Source organism: Bufo gargarizans, chromosome 10 (genome assembly GCF_014858855.1).
Source record: "Bufo gargarizans isolate SCDJY-AF-19 chromosome 10, ASM1485885v1, whole genome shotgun sequence".
NCBI lineage: Eukaryota > Metazoa > Chordata > Amphibia > Anura > Bufonidae > Bufo > Bufo gargarizans.
Window position 1 is genome coordinate 8,845,675 of NC_058089.1, and position 18,261 is coordinate 8,863,935.

Genomic DNA, 18,261 nt, shown 5'->3' on the forward strand with positions numbered 1-18,261 from the left:
AACCGGTTCAGCTTGCGTTCATGGAGTTTGTTCTGAGCCTAAGATCTCGCTCCCGGATACGTTCTCCGGGGGTAGTGAGAATTTTGTTTGTTTTAGAGAGGCTTGCAAACTCCATTTTCGTCTACTTCCCCATTCCTCTGGTGAAGAGGAGCAGAGGGTGGGGATCATCATCTCGCTGCTCAGGGATAACGCTCAGTCTTGGGCCTTTTCGCTGCCGGTGGGGGCACGGCCCCTCCGTTCAGTGGATGATTTATTTTTTAGCCCTGGGTCAGATATATGATGATCCGGATCATATTGCTCTGGCTGAGTCTAGACTACGTCTTTTATGCCAGGGTAAACAGTCCGCAGAGATATACTGTTCAGAATTTCGGAGATGGGCAGCTGATACTGGTTGGAATGATGCTGCACTCCGAAGTCAATTTTGCCATGGTCTTTCAGAGGGATTGAAAGATGCATTTGCCTTTCATGAGAGACCTATCTCTTTGGATTCTGCCATGTCTCGGGTCGTTCGTATTGACAGGCGTCTTAGAGAGAGAGGAGAGATCACTCCTTCCTGTCATACTCAGTCCAAGGACAGTGCGGCGGTCTTATTCAGTGCGCAGGGGTCTCAGTCTCTCTCAATCTCTTCTGAGCAGGAGCCCATGCAGCTGGGTTTGCTAGTCTCTGACAATAGAAGATTCAGCTCTCAGAGGAGGGTTTGTTTCTTTTGTGGAGGTATAAATCATTTGGCAAATGTTTGTCCCTCTAGGAGATTCAGACAGTTTTTTGAGAAATATTTCGAAACAAACTGAAAAAAATCCTTTAAAGGGAGTCTGTCACCACTTTTTTGCATGTTAGACCATTAAAATAGGGTTATTTGATCCAGCCAGAACATAAAAACGGTACCTTTGTGGTAGAAAACGGACTTTTCAATTTGCAGAAAACGAAGTTATAAGATTATTTTCGGAGCCCTCTCAAGTGCCCAGGGCGGTCTCTCAATCCTCAGAGCCCAGGCAGGCACCTCCTAAACGGCTGATAACGCCGCCCTCCGTGCGCCTCTGCCCGCCCGTTTACTCCCCTCCCCTGTCCCTTTCCACTGCGGCTGTGCGGTACAAATCGTAGCGGGCGCATGCGCAATGCGATGCCCGCTCCTGGCAGGGCATCGCAATACCTATTGCGCATGCGCCGGCTAAACGGCGATTAGCCGGCGCATGCGCAATAGGTATTGCGATGCCCTGCCAGGAGCGGGCATCGCATTGCGCATGCGCCCGCTACGATTTGTACCGCACAGCCGCAGTGGAAAGGGACAGGGGAGGGGAGTAAACGGGCGGGCAGAGGCGCACGGAGGGCGGCGTTATCAGCCGTTTAGGAGGTGCCTGCCTGGGCTCTGAGGATTGAGAGACCGCCCTGGGCACTTGAGAGGGCTCCGAAAATAATCTTATAACTTCGTTTTCTGCAAATTGAAAAGTCCGTTTTCTACCACAAAGGTACCGTTTTTATGTTCTGGCTGGATCAAATAACCCTATTTTAATGGTCTAACATGCAAAAAAGTGGTGACAGACTCCCTTTAAAAACGTTCCATCTGTTACTAATGGCAAGGTCGATGCGGAAATTGAAGGTTTTCAGTTTGCTTGTAGTTCCCGTTTTGTCCTACCTGCCAGGGTGGCGCTGGAGAGCAAGAACATTTTTTGTGAGATTTTTGTAGATAGTGGAGCAGCTGTCAATCTCATTGATAATCAATTTGCTTTAACACATGGTTTCCAGGTATGCACTTTGGGAAAGGATATACCTGTTTTTGCTATTGATTCCGCTCCACTTTCTCAGAACTCGTTAAAGGGCATAGTTCACAATATCCGTTTGATTGTGAGTGATACTCATGTTGAGGATGTGTCATGTTTCGTCCTAAGCGGGTTGCCTACTCCTCTAGTGTTGGGGCTACCCTGGCTCATAACCCCACCATTGATTGGCAAGCGAGGCAAATAAATGGTTGGAGTGACTTTTGCAGAGAGAATTGCCTCACGACATCTGTTTCAGAGGTTTCTACTAAGACTGTACCATCTTTTCTCTCTGAATTTTCGGATGTGTTTTCTGAGAGTGGTGTTCAGGAGCTGCCCCCTCACAGGGAGTACGATTGCCGTATTAATCTCATCCTAGGCGCCAAGCTGCCTAATTCTCGTTTATACAATCTCTCCCAACCTGAAAGGGTCGCTATGCGTGCTTATATCTCTGAGAGTCTGAGAAAGGGACACATACGACCCTCGAAGTCACCTGTTGCCGCTGTTTTTTTCTTTAAGAAAAAAGATGGTTCTTTAAGACCATGTCTGGATTTCAGGGAGCTCAATAGTATCACAATTCGTGACCCTTATCTGCTTCCTCTAGTCCCGGACCTGTTTAACCACCTTAAGACCGCTATACGCACGGATGCATCCTGGCAGCGTTCGATTCATTACTCCTGGATGCATCCGTGCGTCATCTCTCGAGACGCGAGATTTCCTGTGAACGCGCGCACACAGGCGCGCGCGTTCACAGGATCGGAAGGTAAGCGAGTGGATCTGCTTACCTGCTTACCTTAAGTAGCACCAATCACCACACTACACTACACCCCCCGTCACTTATTAACCCCTAATGAACCCCTGATCACCCCATTTAGACTCCCTGATCACCCCCCTGTCATTGATCACCCCCCTGTAAGGCTCCATTCAGACGTCCGTATGCGTTTGGCGGATCCGATCCATGGATGCGTGGATCCGTAAAACACATACGGACGTCTGAATGGAGCCTTACAGGGGGGTGATCAATGACAGGGGGGTGATCACCCCAGATAGACTCCCTGAGTACCCCCTGTCATTGATCACCCCCCTGTAAGGCTCCATTCAGACGTCCGTATGTGTTTTACGGATCCACGCATCCATGGATCGGATCCGCAAAACACATACGGACGTCTGAATGGAGGCTTACAGGGGGGTGATCAGGGAGTCTATATGGGATGATCACCCCCCTGTAAGGCTCCATTCAGACGTCCGTATGTGTTTTGCGGATCCACGCGTCCATGGATCGGATCCGCAAAACACATACGGACGTCTGAATGGAGCCTTACAGGGGGGTGATCACCCCATATAGACTCCATGATCACCCCCCTGTCATTGATCACCCACCTGTAAGGCTCAATTCAGACATTTTTTTGGCACAAGTTAGCGGAAATCGATTTTTTTATTTATTTATTTATTTATTTTTATTAATTTTTTTTCTTACAAAGTCTCATATTCCACTAACTTGTGTCAAAAAATAAAATCTCACATGAATTCACCATACCCCTCACGCGTAAAAATTTTTAGACATTTATATTCCAGACTTCTTCTCACGCTTTAGGAACCCTAAAATGCCAGGGCAGTATAAATACCCCACATGTGACCCCATTTCGGAAAGAAGACACCCCAAGGTATTCCGTGAGGGGCATATTGAGTCCATGAAAGATTGAAATTTTTGTCCCAAGTTAGCGGAAAGGGAGACTTTGTGAGAAAAAACTAAAAAAAATAATTTCCGCTAACTTGTGCCCAAAAAAATAAAAATTCTATGAACTCGCCATGCCCCTCATTGAATACCTTGGGGTGTCTTCTTTCCAAAATGGGGTCACATGTGGGGTATTTATACTACCCTGGCATTTTAGGGGCCCTAAAGCGTGAGAAAAAGTCTGGGATCCAAATGTCTAAAAATGGCCTCCTAAAAGGAATTTGGGCCCCTTTGCGCATCTAGGCTGCAAATAAGTGTCACACATGTGGTATCGCTGTACTCAGGAGAAGTTGAGGAATGTGTTTTGGGGTGTCATTTTACATATACCCATGCTGGGTGAGATAAATATCTTGGTCAAATGCCAACTTTGTATAAAAAAAATGGGAAAAGTTGTCTTTTGCCGAGATATTTCTCTCACCCAGCATGGGTATATGTAAAATGACACCCCAAAACACATTCACCAACTTCTCCTGAGTACGGCGATACCACATGTGTGACACTTTTTTGCAGTCTAGGTGGGCAAATGGGCCCACATTCCAAAGAGCACCTTTTGGATTTCACAGGCCATTTTTTACAGATTTTGATTTCAAACTACTTTGCACGCATTTGGGCCCCTAAAATGCCAGGGCAGTATAACTACCCCACAAGTGACCCCATTTTGGAAAGAAGACACCCCAAGGTATTTCATGATAGGCATAGTGAGTTCATGGAAGTTTTTATTTTTTGTCACAAGTTAGTGGAATATGAGACTTTTTAAGGAAAAAAAAAAATCATAATTTTCCGCTAACTTGTGACAAAAAATAAAAAGTTCTATGAAGTCACTATGCACATCAGCGAATACCTTAGGGTGTCTACTTTCCAAAATGAGGTCATTTGTGGGGATTTTCTACTGTATGGGCATTGTAGAACCTCAGGAAACATGACAGGTGCTCAGAAAGTCAGAGCTGCTTCAAAAAGCAGAAATTCTCATTTTTGTACCATAGTTTCTAAATGCTATAACTTTTACCCAAAACATTTTTTTTTTTATCAAAGACATGTAGAACAATAAATTTAGCGAAAAATTTATATATGGATGTCGTTTTTTTTGAAAAATTTTACAACTGAAAGTGTGAAATGTCATTTTTTGCAAAAATTTAGTTAAATTTTGATTAATAACAAAAAAAGTTAAAATGTCAGCAGCAATAAAATACCACCAAATGAAAGCTCTATTAGTGAGAAGAAAAGGAGGTAAAATTCATTTGGGTGGTAAGTTGCATGACCGAGCAATAAACGGTGAAAGTAGTGTAGTGCAGAATTGTAAAAAGTGGTCTGGTCATTAAAGGTGTTTAAGCTAGGGGGGCTGAAGTGGTTAACCAGATTATTGGGGCTAAAGTTTTTTCCAAGTTGGATTTAAGAGGGGCATACAACCTGGTCAGGGTCAGAGAAGGAGACGAATGGAAGACGGCCTTCAATACCCCTGAGGGCCATTTTGAGAATTTGGTTATGCCTTTTGGTTTGATGAATGCTCCAGCCGTCTTTCAGCATTTTCTGAACAGCATTTTTTATCATTTAATGGGGAAATTTGTACTGGTGTATCTAGATGACATTTTGATTTTTTTCTCCTGATTTCAAAACTCATAAGGACCACCTACGTCAGGTCTTGCTCATTCTGCGGGAGAATAAATTGCACGCTAAACTGGAAAAATGTGTGTTTGCGGTTCCACAAATTCAATTTCTGGGGTTTCTTCTCTCCGCTTCTGGTTTTTGCATGGACCCCGAGAAGGTCCGCGCTGTGCTTGAGTGGGAGCTTCCTGAGAATCAGAAGGCGCTGATGCGTTTTTTGGGTTTTGCCAATTATTACAGGAAGTTTATTTTGAATTATTCCTCTGTTGTTAAACCACTCACTGATATGACTAGAAAAGGGGTGGATTTTTCCTTTTCTAGTATCAAGGAGAGTTTTGCTTCCGCTCCCATCTTGGTACAACCTGATATCTCTCTGCCCTTCATAGTTGAGGTGGACGCTTCTGAGGTGGGTGTGGGTGCGGTCTTGTCTCAGGGTCCCTCTCCTGCCAAATGGCGACCGTGTGCCTTTTTCTCGAAGAAACTCTCCTCCGCAGAGAGAAATTACGATGTGGGAGATAGGGAGTTGTTGGCCATCAAGTTAGCTTTTGAGGAATGGCGCCATTGGCTAGAGGGAGCCAGACACCCTATTACCGTGTTTACCAACCATAAGAATCTGGCCTACTTGGAGTCAGCCAAGCGTCTGAACCCGAAACAGGCCAGATGGTCTTTGTTCTTTTCAAGGTTTAATTTTGTTGTCACGTTCTGCCCTGGGGTTAAGAATGTGAAGGCGGATGCCCTGTCACGTTGTTTTCCGGGAGGGAGGAACTTTGAAGACCCGGGTCCCATTTTGTCTGAAGGGGTGGTTGTGTCTGCTCTTTATCCTGAATTGGAGGCAGAGGTTCAGGCAGCCCAGGCAGAGGCTCCTGATCTTTGTCCTCCTGGGAGGTTGTTTGTGTCTCTCGCTTTACGACACAAGGTTTTTAAGGAGCACCACGATACTGTCCTTGCTGGGCACCCGGGGGGTAGAGCCACAGTGGATCTCATTGCTCGGAGATTCCGGTGGCTGGCTCTTCGTAAGTCGGTTGAGGGTTTTGTGGCAGCCTGCGAGACCTGCGCTCATGCCAAAGCCCCTCATTCACGGCCATCGGGTCCTCTCCTTCCGTTACCCACTCCTTCCCGTCCTTGGACACATCTGTCCATGGATTTTATTACGGACCTGCCTCGTTCCTCGGGGAAGATTGTGATTCTGGTGGTGGTGGACCGTTTTAGCAAAATGGCGCATTTTGTTCCTTTTCCTGGCTTGCCCAATGCTAAAACGCTGGCGCAGGCATTTATTGATCACATTGTCAAACTGCATGGTATCCCTTCAGACATAGTCTCTGATAGGGGCACGCAGTTTGTTTCCAGATTCTGGAAGGCCTTCTGTTCTCGCTTGGGGGTTCGTTGTCATTCTCTTCTGCTTTCCACCCGCAGTCGAATGGCCAGACAGAGCGCGTCAATCAGAATCTGGAGACATATCTGCGTTGTTTTGTGGCGGAGAATCAGGAGGATTGGTGTTCTTTTCTCTCCCTTGCTGAGTTTGCTTTAAATAACCGTCGTCAGGAGTCCTCTGATAAGTCACCATTTTTTGGTGCATATGGGTTTCATCTGCAGTTTGGGACATTCTCTGGAGAGGGGGCTTCTGGTTTACCTGATGAGGAGAGATTCTCCTCGTCTTTGTCATCTATTTGGCAAAAGATTCAGGATAATCTAAAGAGCATGAGTGAGAGATATAAGCGTGTGGCGGATAAGAGACATGTGCCTGGTCCGGACCTGAATGTTGGTGATCTGGTATGGTTGTCTCCTAAGAATATCAAATTGAAGGTTCCCTCCTGGAAGTTGAGTCCTAAGTTTATTGGGCCTTACAAAATCTTGTCCGTCACCAATCCCGTTGCCTACCGTCTTGATCTTCCTCAGACTTGGAAGACCCATAATGTTTTTCACAAATCCCTATTAAAACCTTATGTCCAACCCACTGTACCCTCCTCTTTGCCTCCTCCTCCGATTGTGGTTGATGGTAATCTTGAATTTCAGGTCTCTAGGATTGTGGACTCTCGTATTGTCCCCGGTTCTCTTCAGTACCTCGTTCATTGGGAGGGTTATGGTCCTGAGGAGAGGATGTGGGTTCCAGTGGCGGACATTAAGGCCACTCATCTTCTCAGGGCATTCCATAGGTCCCATCCTGAGAAGGTGGGCTCTGAGTGTCCGGAGTCCACTCGTAGAGGGAGGGGTACTGTCACCACCAGATCTTTGAGAAGTTCTGATAGACGTTCTTCAGTACCTCCTGCATGATCTTCTTTTGTTTTGCTTTTGTTTTGACATTTCTCCTCCCTCTCCCAGCTGTCATCTATTAGCAGTGATTGCCTCCCTATATATCTCCTCCCCATACTGCCTCACCTTGCGGTTTATATTACATCCTGGATTGTGTTCTCTGCTAGAAGTTGCTACAGCTAGGTTTTCAGATAAGTCTATTTCTGTATTTGTTGTTTTCCTGTTGGCTTGGTTCTAGGTGACCCTGACTCCCTCGGTATTAAGTGCAGGGAGCTGGTGGTCGTGTCCCCTCACTATTATAGGGTTTGCAGGTGTCATTCAGTCTAGGTACATGGACATGCAACCTTCTATCACTGAGATCTTTGCATGGGCTGAGAAGACAGGGAGAGTTTCAGGGCTTTAATAGGGGTCACCCTTTTGTTCCTTAGTTTTGGATCAAGCCAGTCGGATCCTTATTTGTAACTTCTTGTTTTCTGTTACACCATCCGTGACACTTGTGCTGTGTGCACTGGGAGCAGTTGTTGTCTCTATTATAAAGCTGGAGGCAGATAAACGGCTCAGCCAATGACTATAGGTGCTGGTCACACCTCACCTCTTCCTCCACAGGCCTCAGAGCATGCCCACAACACTCTTCCAACAGGTATGATTTTTCTTGAAATCAACATTGATAACCTATCTTCAGGGTAGGTCACCCGTATCTGGTCAGTGGAGGTCCTACTCCCAACACCCCTGACGATCAGCTGTTTGAAGAGGCCACACCGTCTTCCTAGGTCAGTGACCTCATGTTTATTGGTCACATGGCCTAGGCACAGCTGAATCCCATTCAAGTGAATGGGCCTGGGCTGCAATACTAAGCACCGCCACGTCCCAATGGACCGAGCTGGCTATGCTGTGAGGAGGCTGCAGTGCCCCAGCCTCTGCAGACAGCTGATTGACGGGCGTGCCAGGAGTCAGACGCCCACGATCAGATCCTGAAGATAAACCATCACTATTATGCCTCATTCACACGTCAGTGTTTGTCACCCTTCTTCCTTTTTCCTCTTTTTCTATTTGTTGCAGACAGGACCACTGGTGGGGAAAGAAAACAAAACAAAAGGATGGAGAAAGGGAGGGGGTTATTGTGAGAAAGGAGGACGGGGAGGGGAATGGAGGCCCCAAGGGATACCCACGAGAAAAAGACCAAGTAGAAGATGGGAATGAGTAAGGCTGCTCATACTGAGTTGGACTGATAGTCCAAGCCTGCCCGACAAGCGGGTCGCAATAACAGTGGATATACAAGAATAATGGAGGCAAGTGGAGCGCCAAGGGGTAAAGGATAAGTCAGGAGGTGGCGAAAGATGGCACCAACAAAGCCAACACTACTTTGGGAATTTAAGAGGCTTTTAAAGCCACCCTCTATATCATAGAGAAAGGCTGTGTATGTGAATACATCAATTAAAAGGTATGAATGGTGTAGAGCCACAGGAATAAAGAATATATATAAAAAGGACTGGCATACAATTACGACAATAAAATCAATACGAGACGACTACTGTGGTCTTCAATAAGAGAAAATACACACAATCTTGTGTGTTACTCACGTGACCAGGGAGGGTGGTGCAAGATAAGCTCAAGACACTTGACACCGGATCCTCCCTTGCCGAGGTCGCCTGTAAGATGGTGGTTCCTTCGTCGTCCTGTTGATAGATGACTCAATGGACTTCACAAGTAATACGAGGTGACTTTTATTAAAACTAGCACGACGCGTTTCGGGGCAATCAAAAAAAAAACCTTCCTCAGGAGCAAAACAAAAAAGTTTGTTCCATGTGGTGGCAGGCTAACTTCCGGTCACATGACCCAGAACCGGAGGTGCGTTCCACCCGAGGAGAGCATATTCAGTCAAACCTATTTAAAACATACCAATAGACAGTTGGAATGATTGGATGTGGTAAATATAAAAACCAATGTAGTGTAAGAAAATTATATTTGGTGCTAGAGCTTGAAGGAGCACTTCATTGGTTTACTTCCGGCATTGCTCTGTCCATGGTGCGTTCCACCGGTGGAGCGCATATCCGGCCTTCAGTACCACGTGACCGGAACCTGGGGTAGGGTGGTTATAGCAGTATCTCGGCCGCGGTGCGTTCCACCGCTGGAACGCATTTCTGGCTTCCGGTATCTCGTGACCGGAAGTAAACCAAAGAAGCGCTCCTTCAAGCTCTAGCAACAAATATCATTTTCTTACACTACATTGGTTTTTATATTTACCACATCCAATCGTTCCAACGGTCTATTGGTATGTTTTAAATATGTTTGACTGAATATGCTCTCCTCGGGTGGAACGCACCTCCGGTTCTGGGTCATGTGACGGGAAGTTATCCTCCCACCACGTGGAACAAACTTTTTTCAGGTGTTTGATGAGTATAAAATACAGTGAATTTGTGTATACTATGTTTTCTCCTGAGGAAGGGGTTTTTGATTGCACTGAAACGCGTCGATCTAGTTTTAATAAAAGTCACCTCGTATAACTTGTGAAGTCCATTGGGTCGTCTATCATCAGGACGATGAAGGGACCACCATCTTATAGGTGACCTCGGTGAGGGAGGGCCCGGTGTCCCTGGTGACATGAGTAACACACAAGATTGTGTGTATTTTCTCTTAGTGAAGACCACAGTAGTTATCTCGTATTGATTTTATTGTCGTAATTGTATGCCAGTCCTTTTTATATATATTCTTTATTCCTGTGGCTCTACACCATCCATACCTTTTAATTGATGTATTCACATACACAGCCTTTCTCTATGATATAGAGGGTGGTTTAATAAGCCTCTTAAAGCCCAAAAGTAGTGTTGGCTTTGTTGGTGCTATCTTTCGCCACCTCTTGACTTATCCTTTTCCCCTTGGCGCTCCACTTGCCTCCTTTTTTCTTGTATATCCACGTCAGTGTTCGGTCAGTGATTTCAATCAGTGATTTTGAGCCAAAACCAGGTGTGGCTCTAAACACAGAACAGGAGCAGATCTTTCCCGTATACCTTATGTCTGTGGAGGCTCCAGTCCTGGTTTTGGCTCACAATCACTGACTGAAACACTGATGTGTGAATGAGGCTATAAACTCCAAGAACTCACATTTTAGGATCAGATGCAATAATGCAAGCCAGATAGATCCCTGTATTATTTGGCAGCAATTTTAACAAAAGATAATATAGTAAGAAAATACACAAAGTATAAAAAAGCTAATATGGTTTGAATATATATATCGTATATAAGCTGCAGGTAATATTCTGAAATAAACACATTTCCTACAGTGATGATGTGCCCAAGATCCAAGTGAACTCATTGGCAAAGCTAGCATGCTCTGCGTGTTACTGCCAGTGATGGGCTGCAGCAGTCACACGGCTGTATTGCACATCATCACTACAGGAAGGTAGACAAACACCATCATGGACCACCGCAGCATCAGTGCCGGAGCGGTGGGGGATTTAACTAAGCAAAAAGCAATACATTTCCTTCTGAATCTTCACAATATAGCTGGACTATAATAGAGTACTGGTAACACTGATGTTATTTATATATTGCTATCACATAACACCATAGCGCGGTACAGAGATAGTTTTCACTCAGATCAGACCTGGTCCCCATTGAGGCTCACAGTTAGTAAGTTTGTAGTGGTGTGATAGGAAGTCGGGGCACCAGGAAGAAACCCACATAAACACGGGGAGAACAAACTCCATTCAGTGGTTACTCTTAGTCACCTTCAAACCGGGCACCGCTGCGTGTTATGAAGCGTAGTCTTCTTTACAGCGACTGCTGTCTTACTTGTGCAGAGGACAGAGAAGGCTCATCATGGCAGCTGAAATAGTCTAGAGCCATGATGGCTAACTTCCGGCACTCGAGCTGTGGTAAAACTACAACTCCCAAGATGCACACTTGCTTGGCTGTTCTCAGAACACCAGAGAAATGAATGAAGCCTGCTGGGAGTTGTAGTTTCACCACAGCTAGAGTGCCGGAGGTTAGCCATTACTGGTCTAGAGCGTCCTTCATTTGCAGCATTTCTGCTGCATTTTATCAGCTGGGGTGACAGCGATGCAGAGTTACAAATTGGCATATTGGATTTTATTTGTCAACTGTGGTCGAGCTTGAAGTGACTTCATGTAAAACGTTCCTTGTGGTTTCTTTATGTATTTATCAGTAATACAGTGGTAACTGGGCGAGATAACTCTGATCCCGGTCATTTAACCCCATCGGCACCCTGTAGCATGATTGTGGGGTGCTGATGGGTTTTCATGGCAGACAGGGGCCGCCTAACAAAGGCCCAACCTAATACATTGCCTGTGAAGAAGTAAAAAAAGCATCTAAAAAAGTATTTGTATATTTGGTTTGGTGTAAATGTAACAGTCCGTAGAGTAAAGTTAAGTTGTTCTTCATAGCTTACAATGTATAAAAATTGTAGAATTGCTGTGTTTTTTTTCTTTCCCCCAAAAGAAGACAATTAATAAAAGTGTGGGGGGGAAAAATCACAAAAAAGTCTCATTGTTCTGAAAGTCAAAATACTGTAGGCCGTGTCCTTAAAGGGTTTGGGCCAAGTTTAAAAGTTATCCCCTATGCACATAGAGAATGAGAGGAGCAGCAGAGTGCATGTTCCACCTGCCACTCTATTCAAAACAGGGAATAGGATCAATTCCGGTCCCTACGGTCAAACTCCCACCACTCGGATAGTTATCCCCTACCACTTTAAGGCCTCTTTCACACGAGTGTGTCCGAAAAAGGTCTGGATGCGTCCCGGTGCATTGCGGCAAACCCACGCAAGTAGGTACGCAATTGCAGTTAGTTTTGACTGCGATTGCGTTCCGATGTTCAGTTTTTATCGCGCGGGTGTAATGTGTTTTGCACACGCTTGATAAAAAACTGACTGTGGTACCCAGACCCGAACTTCTTCACAGAAGTTCAGGTTTGGGTTCAAGGTTGTGTAGATTGTATTATTTTCCCTTATAACATGGTTATAAGGTAAAATAATAGCATTCTGAATACAGAATGCATAGTACAATAGGGCTGGAGGGGTTAAAATAAAATAAAAAATAATTTAACTCTCCTTATCCACTTGTTCGCGCAGCCGGCATCTCTTCTGTCTTCATCTGTAAGGAAAAGGACCTTTGATGACGTCACTACGCTCATCACATGGTCATTCACATGATCCATGACCATGGTGATGGATCATGTGATGAGCGCAGTGACGTCATCAAAGGTCCTTTTCCTTACAGATGAAGACAGAAGAGATGCTGTCTGCGCGAACAAGTTTTTTTAAATGTTGCATTCTAAAGATCATTTTTTATTATTTTTAAATCTATCTCAAATATTATTATTTTTTGTTTGTTTTTTAACAATTCACTGTGCCTTACCCACTTGATGTGAAAGAGTCTTGACTTTGTGGGAAAGGGGATGCAGCTTAGGATGCATTATTTTACCACAAAAGTCTGTTGCAAAGTAATGCCTTAGGGCTCATGCACACAAACGTATTTTCTTTACGCTTCCGTTCAGTTTTTTTTGCAGACCGTATGCGGAACCATTCACTTCAATGGGTCCGCAAAAACAACGGAAGGTACTCCGTGTGCATTCCTTTTCCGTATTTCCGTTGCGCAAAAAAGTTGTGCATGTCCAATTGTCCGCAAATCACGGTCCGAGGCCCCATTCAAGTCAATGGGTCTGCAAAAAATACGGAACGCACACGGAACACATCCGTATGTCATCCGTATTTTGCACATCCATACTGTAGAAATGCTATGCCCAGCCCATATTGCTCATGTGTTTGGTGATTAATAAGTTACGGTTTCCGTTTCCGATCCGCAAAAAACGGATCGCATACGGAAACCATATGGATATGTTTTGTGGAATAACGGAATGGAAGAGGACTTAAATCAGAGGAAAAAAACCTCAGCTACAGAACAATGGATCCGTAAAAAACGGACCGCAAAACAACAATAGACGTGTGCATGAGCCCGACACGTCAGTGTTCGATCAGTGATTTCCATCAGTGATTTCAAGCTAAAAGCAGGTGCGGCTTTAAAGAGGACCTTTCATGGTTTAGAATTAATTGAGATAAATACCTTTACTTGCGGGGTACCCCCGCTGATGCTGCCACCCTGCCTATTTTTTTAAAATGCCGCTAGTGCGCCCCGCTGTGCCTCCCTGCACTTTTCCCGCTCAGTATGCTAAAACTGAGCACCGGTACAGGGAGGAGGAGATGCCAGGGTTTCTCAATGGGCGTCTCCTTCTCCCTGGCCGCGCCGCGATACAATCACAGCTCACCTTATCCCTGGCTGTGACGCTCTCCTCTGTGATTGTATCGCGGCACGGCCAGGGAGAAGGAGACGCCCATTGAGAAACCCTGGTGTCTCCTCCTCCCTGTACCGGTGCTCAGTTTTAGCATACTGAGCGGGAATAGTGCAGGGAGGCACAGCGTGGCATACGAGCGGTACTTAAAAAAAAATCAGGCAGGGTGGCAGCATCAGCCGTGGTACCCCGCAAGTACAGGTATTTATCTCAACTAATTCTAAACTATGAAAGGTCCTGTTTAAACACAGAACAGGTACAGATCTTCCTCTTATGCCTCATCTCTGTGGAGGCTCTAATCCTGGTTTTGGCTCACAATCACTGATGGAAATCACTGACGTTTGAATAAGACAACTAATGGGTGGCATAAAGTCTGACTGGACAGTGTAAAGGTGCACCAGATCTGTCACCCAGCATCAGCCACTGTGGTACATCTGGTGGACCTTTAGACTCTCTCTCTAAAGTTTACACTCTCTACATTTTAGACATTAGATTAGTAAATCTATCCCTGTGTTTTTTGCCCCCCAAAATACATCCTGTAGTCCCCCTGTACATACTGATAGAAATGTGCACGTTGTAAAATGTATCATATCACTATAGCTCCAAGAATAAGGCTTGGACAATAGAGCAACATGTTGTAAAGTTGCGTGACCAGAAACATTTGTAAGACTAGTCCACAACCTGCAGTCGCGCAGCTATTTTAGACCTACTGTTTGGCTATAAAAAAACATCCAAATTGCAAAAAGGTTGCAAGCACGTTGCAGTCACTTACAACTTGTTTTGTGGTCTTTGATGGAAAAGTCACATGCAACATATGACCCCCAAAAATGGAATAGTGATTGTGGGAGGTCGGATGTCGCAATGTGTCCCTGTTCACAATCATTGGGCTTGATGTTGTGAAGTGGCACCAGTGGTGTGTAGACATGGCCTTAGATGGGGTCTCCTTCCCTTAATTTTAAACGCCATCATTGTACATGGGGGATAATCATCCAAGTGTTTGTTTTGAGCCTGGACATTGGACTGGTCAACTGGTTGTGTATGTATAGTGAACTGGTCAGCCACTAGTTGAGTCTGGAGAGTGGACCAGTTAGCCACTAGTTGAGTCTGGAGAAAGGACTATTCAGCAAATCTTTGTATCTGGATAGTTGACTGATTGGCAACTAGCTATGTCTGATAGTGGACTGGTCAGCAACTGCTCATATCTGGATAGGGGACTGGTCAGCATCTGTTAAGGGTCCATTCACACGTTCGCAAAATGGGTCCGCATCCGTTCCGCAATTTTGCGGAACGGTGCAGACCCATTAATTTTCAATGGGGCTAGAAAATGCTGTCCGCCTCCGCATTTTCGGATCCTTACTTCCGCAAAAAAATAAAACATGTCCTATTTTTGTCTGCAATTGCGGACAAGATTAGGCATTTTCTATTATAGTGCCGGCGATGTGCGGTCCGCAAATTGCGGAATGCACATTGCCGGTGTCTGTGTTTTGCGGATCCGCAAAACACTTACGGACGTGTGAATGGACCCCAAGTCTGGGTGGTGGAGACCTTGGCACAAGGTTGTGCCTGGATAGTGGACTACAAAATAATCCCAGCAGACGAACTTGCTTTTCAGAAGAATTCTGAAGAGCGAGTTCGTCTGCTGGGATTATTTTGTATGCATCATTTGGGGATGGCTCCTTTCCTGTGCAGACATTGAAAAGGTCGCGAGCTGTCTTATTTGGGAACTGTTGCTGGGTAGTGGACTAGTCAACACCAGGTTTTGTATTGAGTTTAAAGGGAATCGGTCATCCCAATTTTGGACCATTATCTACAGTCATATATAAGTAGTACTGCAGATATAGAGTTCAGATCACTATTGTATAAAATAAAAATAGTGATCTGGACTCATTATCTGTAGTACTAAGCAGAGATTACTGTTTAAAATTGGGGACAGATTCCCCTTAAAACGGTCACCATCAGATTACGTTTGACTAGTGGACTGGCCGACAGAGTGGTCTCCATAATTTCATCATTTTCTGCCAGTATTAGTAGTCACCCTTCAGTTATCCTCATCATTGTAAAGAGAAGATGAATTCCAGAAATTATTCAGTGCTGATCCCACATGGACTTAATGTTGCTTCAATTTCCTACAAGACAAAGTAAGAAAAAAATAATAATAACTCCCTACATTACTAATTGCCATAGTATCTGTACAGCAAGAGCGTGTGATAGGATTAGTGACATCAGGAATACCCTGTGCAAATGTCACTAGAAAATATTTTCTATGAAAAGATGGCAGGTCCACGTTAAATCAGAAGATTTGTTATTTTAATAATTCAACTTTTTCTTAGAATACCCCCACCAAATTTGATTGATGAGGGTCAGATTCCAAGATCTCACCAATCAGTGCAAAAATGGGGCCATGAAACCCGGTACTGCAGCGCACCATATTCGTTTGACTGAATGGCACAAGCTGCAGGACCAGGCACAACAACTGGTACAAACCCAGGGGTGGACTGGCCATAGTCCGTACAGGAAACTTCCAGGTGGGCCCGGGGCCGTCTAAGCCCTCCTCATGGCCGCCAGCCACGTAAGTAATGATCTGACATTCCTAGAGCTGGGAGCATCAAGTACCTATGCCTGGCTGGCAGCTGCCCTCTTCACCTGAATTTAATTGTATTGCCATCCTGAGGCAACTGGAGTAGGAGAATGTGGTGCCGGCCTCCACGGTGGGGCATCTTCAGGGGAGGTAGTTTATTCTGCTGGGGCATTACTTTTTGGTGCACTGTGGTATTTGGCTCTGCCGAGGTGATATTTTGTGCTGCAAAATAGTATTGCTGACTCCACCTTTTTGTGTTGGTCCCACCTACTTTTGTTGGCTTTGCCTTCTATTAATTTGGACCCACCTACTACAACATGGGGCCACTTTTTTTTAATTTTTTTTTTCACAGCCTCTTTAACCACCTCAGGACCGCCGTACGCAGGATTACGTCTTTGCGGCGGTCCTGTTTCTCTGGGTGGACGCGCCGGTGCGTCCTCTCGCGAGACGCGAGATTTCGGGGAAAGCCGGCCCGCGCATGCGCATCGCGGGCCGGCAAAATTTAAAAGACAAGTTCGTCATCAACCTGCCAGCCAATGATCGTGGCTGGCAGGTTGCTGATTTTCAAAAAAAAGAATCAGCAGCCAGATAACACATCATATTAGTAAATATGATGTGGTTATATGGCTCCTCTGCTCCTTCTTTTGGTCGGTTGGTTCCAGCAGAGGAGCACACATCACTGTGAGTACCCACCAACACCACACTTAGCCCCCAGATCACCTCCCAGCACCCCAATTAACCCCTTGATCACCCCTTCTTGCCCCTGTCAATCACTAGTGAAAAGGAAAAAAGTGATCAGTGCAAACTGACACTTTTTTTTTTTCACTGGTATTGACTGATAGGTTTTAGTATAGTTTAGGTCCCTTGGTTAGGTAGTTAGCGATCAGTTAGCGCCCAGCCCACCGCACCGCAGTCCCTTATTCGCTGATTAGCGTATCGCTAATCAGCATTTGTACTTTTATAGTATCTGTAAGTGATCAAAACTTATCACGGTCAGATCTATAATAGTATTAGTGTCACTTTAGTTCGCCCTCCACCCAAAACACAGTGTTTGCCCGATCAGGCCTGATCGGTCGCCCACACGTGCGTTCACCCACGCCCGCCCCACCGCAGTGACAAAATTTTTATAATTTTTTTATCACTGCACATTCACTTTACACGCGCTGCGGCGATAAAAAAAACAGTTTTGATATTTTTTATCAACCGCAGCGGCCTCCGGTACTTCGCTAGCCTCCCCTTTGTAAGACAGGCTTGCTTTTTTTTTCTTGGGTAGTCTCAGGGAATACCCCTAAATTTAGTTGCCCAAATGTCAAACAGGGGGTATTCTTCTGAAGAGGCCTACAGGCTTCTGACCCAGTCGGATGAGGAATGGGAACCCTCATCTGATGAATCCAGCGGGTCAGAATACGAACCTGTAGAAAGCAGTGGCTCTCTGACCCAAAGTTCGGACGAGGAGGCTGAGGTCCCTGATAGCACCAGGCGTACCCGGCCCCGTGTCGCTAGACCGCAGGTTGCGCAGGATCCGCTTCAAGAGCAGCAGAGTGGGGCTGGTGCTGTCTGATTACGTGATGAGGCATACACCAGCAGCGCAGCCCTTCCTGGACCTAGTACCAGCACTGCCGTACAACCTGGTGAAGTAGCGAGCACCAGAAGAGCAGTTGAAGCTGGTACGGTGGCACGAGCAGTAGTGACCCCGTCGCAGCCACCGCAAAGACGTGCCCGTAGAGCCCCTAGAATCCCTGAGGTGCTGGCAAACCCTGATTGGCAGTCCCCAACTTCAGCCGCACCTGTAGTTCCCCCTTTCACCGCCCAGTCTGGAGTTCGGGTTGAGACAGCTCAGATCGGTTCGGCCCTGGGATTTTTTGAGCTGTTCTTGGACTTAGTTGTGGCAGAAACAAATCGGTATGCCACTCAATTTATATCCGCTAACCCGGGAAGCTCTTATGCCCAGTCTTTCCGGTTGAAACCAGTCCAAGTTTCCGAATTTAAAAAATTTTCTGGGCCTTCTCCTCAACATGGGTCTAACTAAAAAGCATGAA

The 18,261-nt window shown here is 45.6% G+C and overlaps 1 protein-coding gene and 1 long non-coding RNA gene across 3 annotated transcripts in view; one reads left to right on the plus strand and one right to left on the minus strand.

Annotated features, from left to right (window-relative positions):
- Positions 1 to 18,261, plus strand: part of LOC122920271 — a 70,916-nt gene that overhangs the window by 11,388 nt on the left and 41,267 nt on the right. The window lies entirely within an intron of this gene.
- The window catches only part of LOC122920269, a 74,592-nt gene continuing 70,197 nt past the window's right edge, over positions 13,867 to 18,261 (minus strand). For both annotated transcript variants that reach the window (XM_044269647.1, XM_044269648.1), the window contains one exon: positions 13,867 to 15,770. In XM_044269647.1, the coding sequence (XP_044125582.1) occupies positions 15,763 to 15,770 (8 nt within the window). In that variant the 3' untranslated portion in view covers positions 13,867 to 15,762. The remainder of the gene's footprint in view (positions 15,771 to 18,261) is intronic.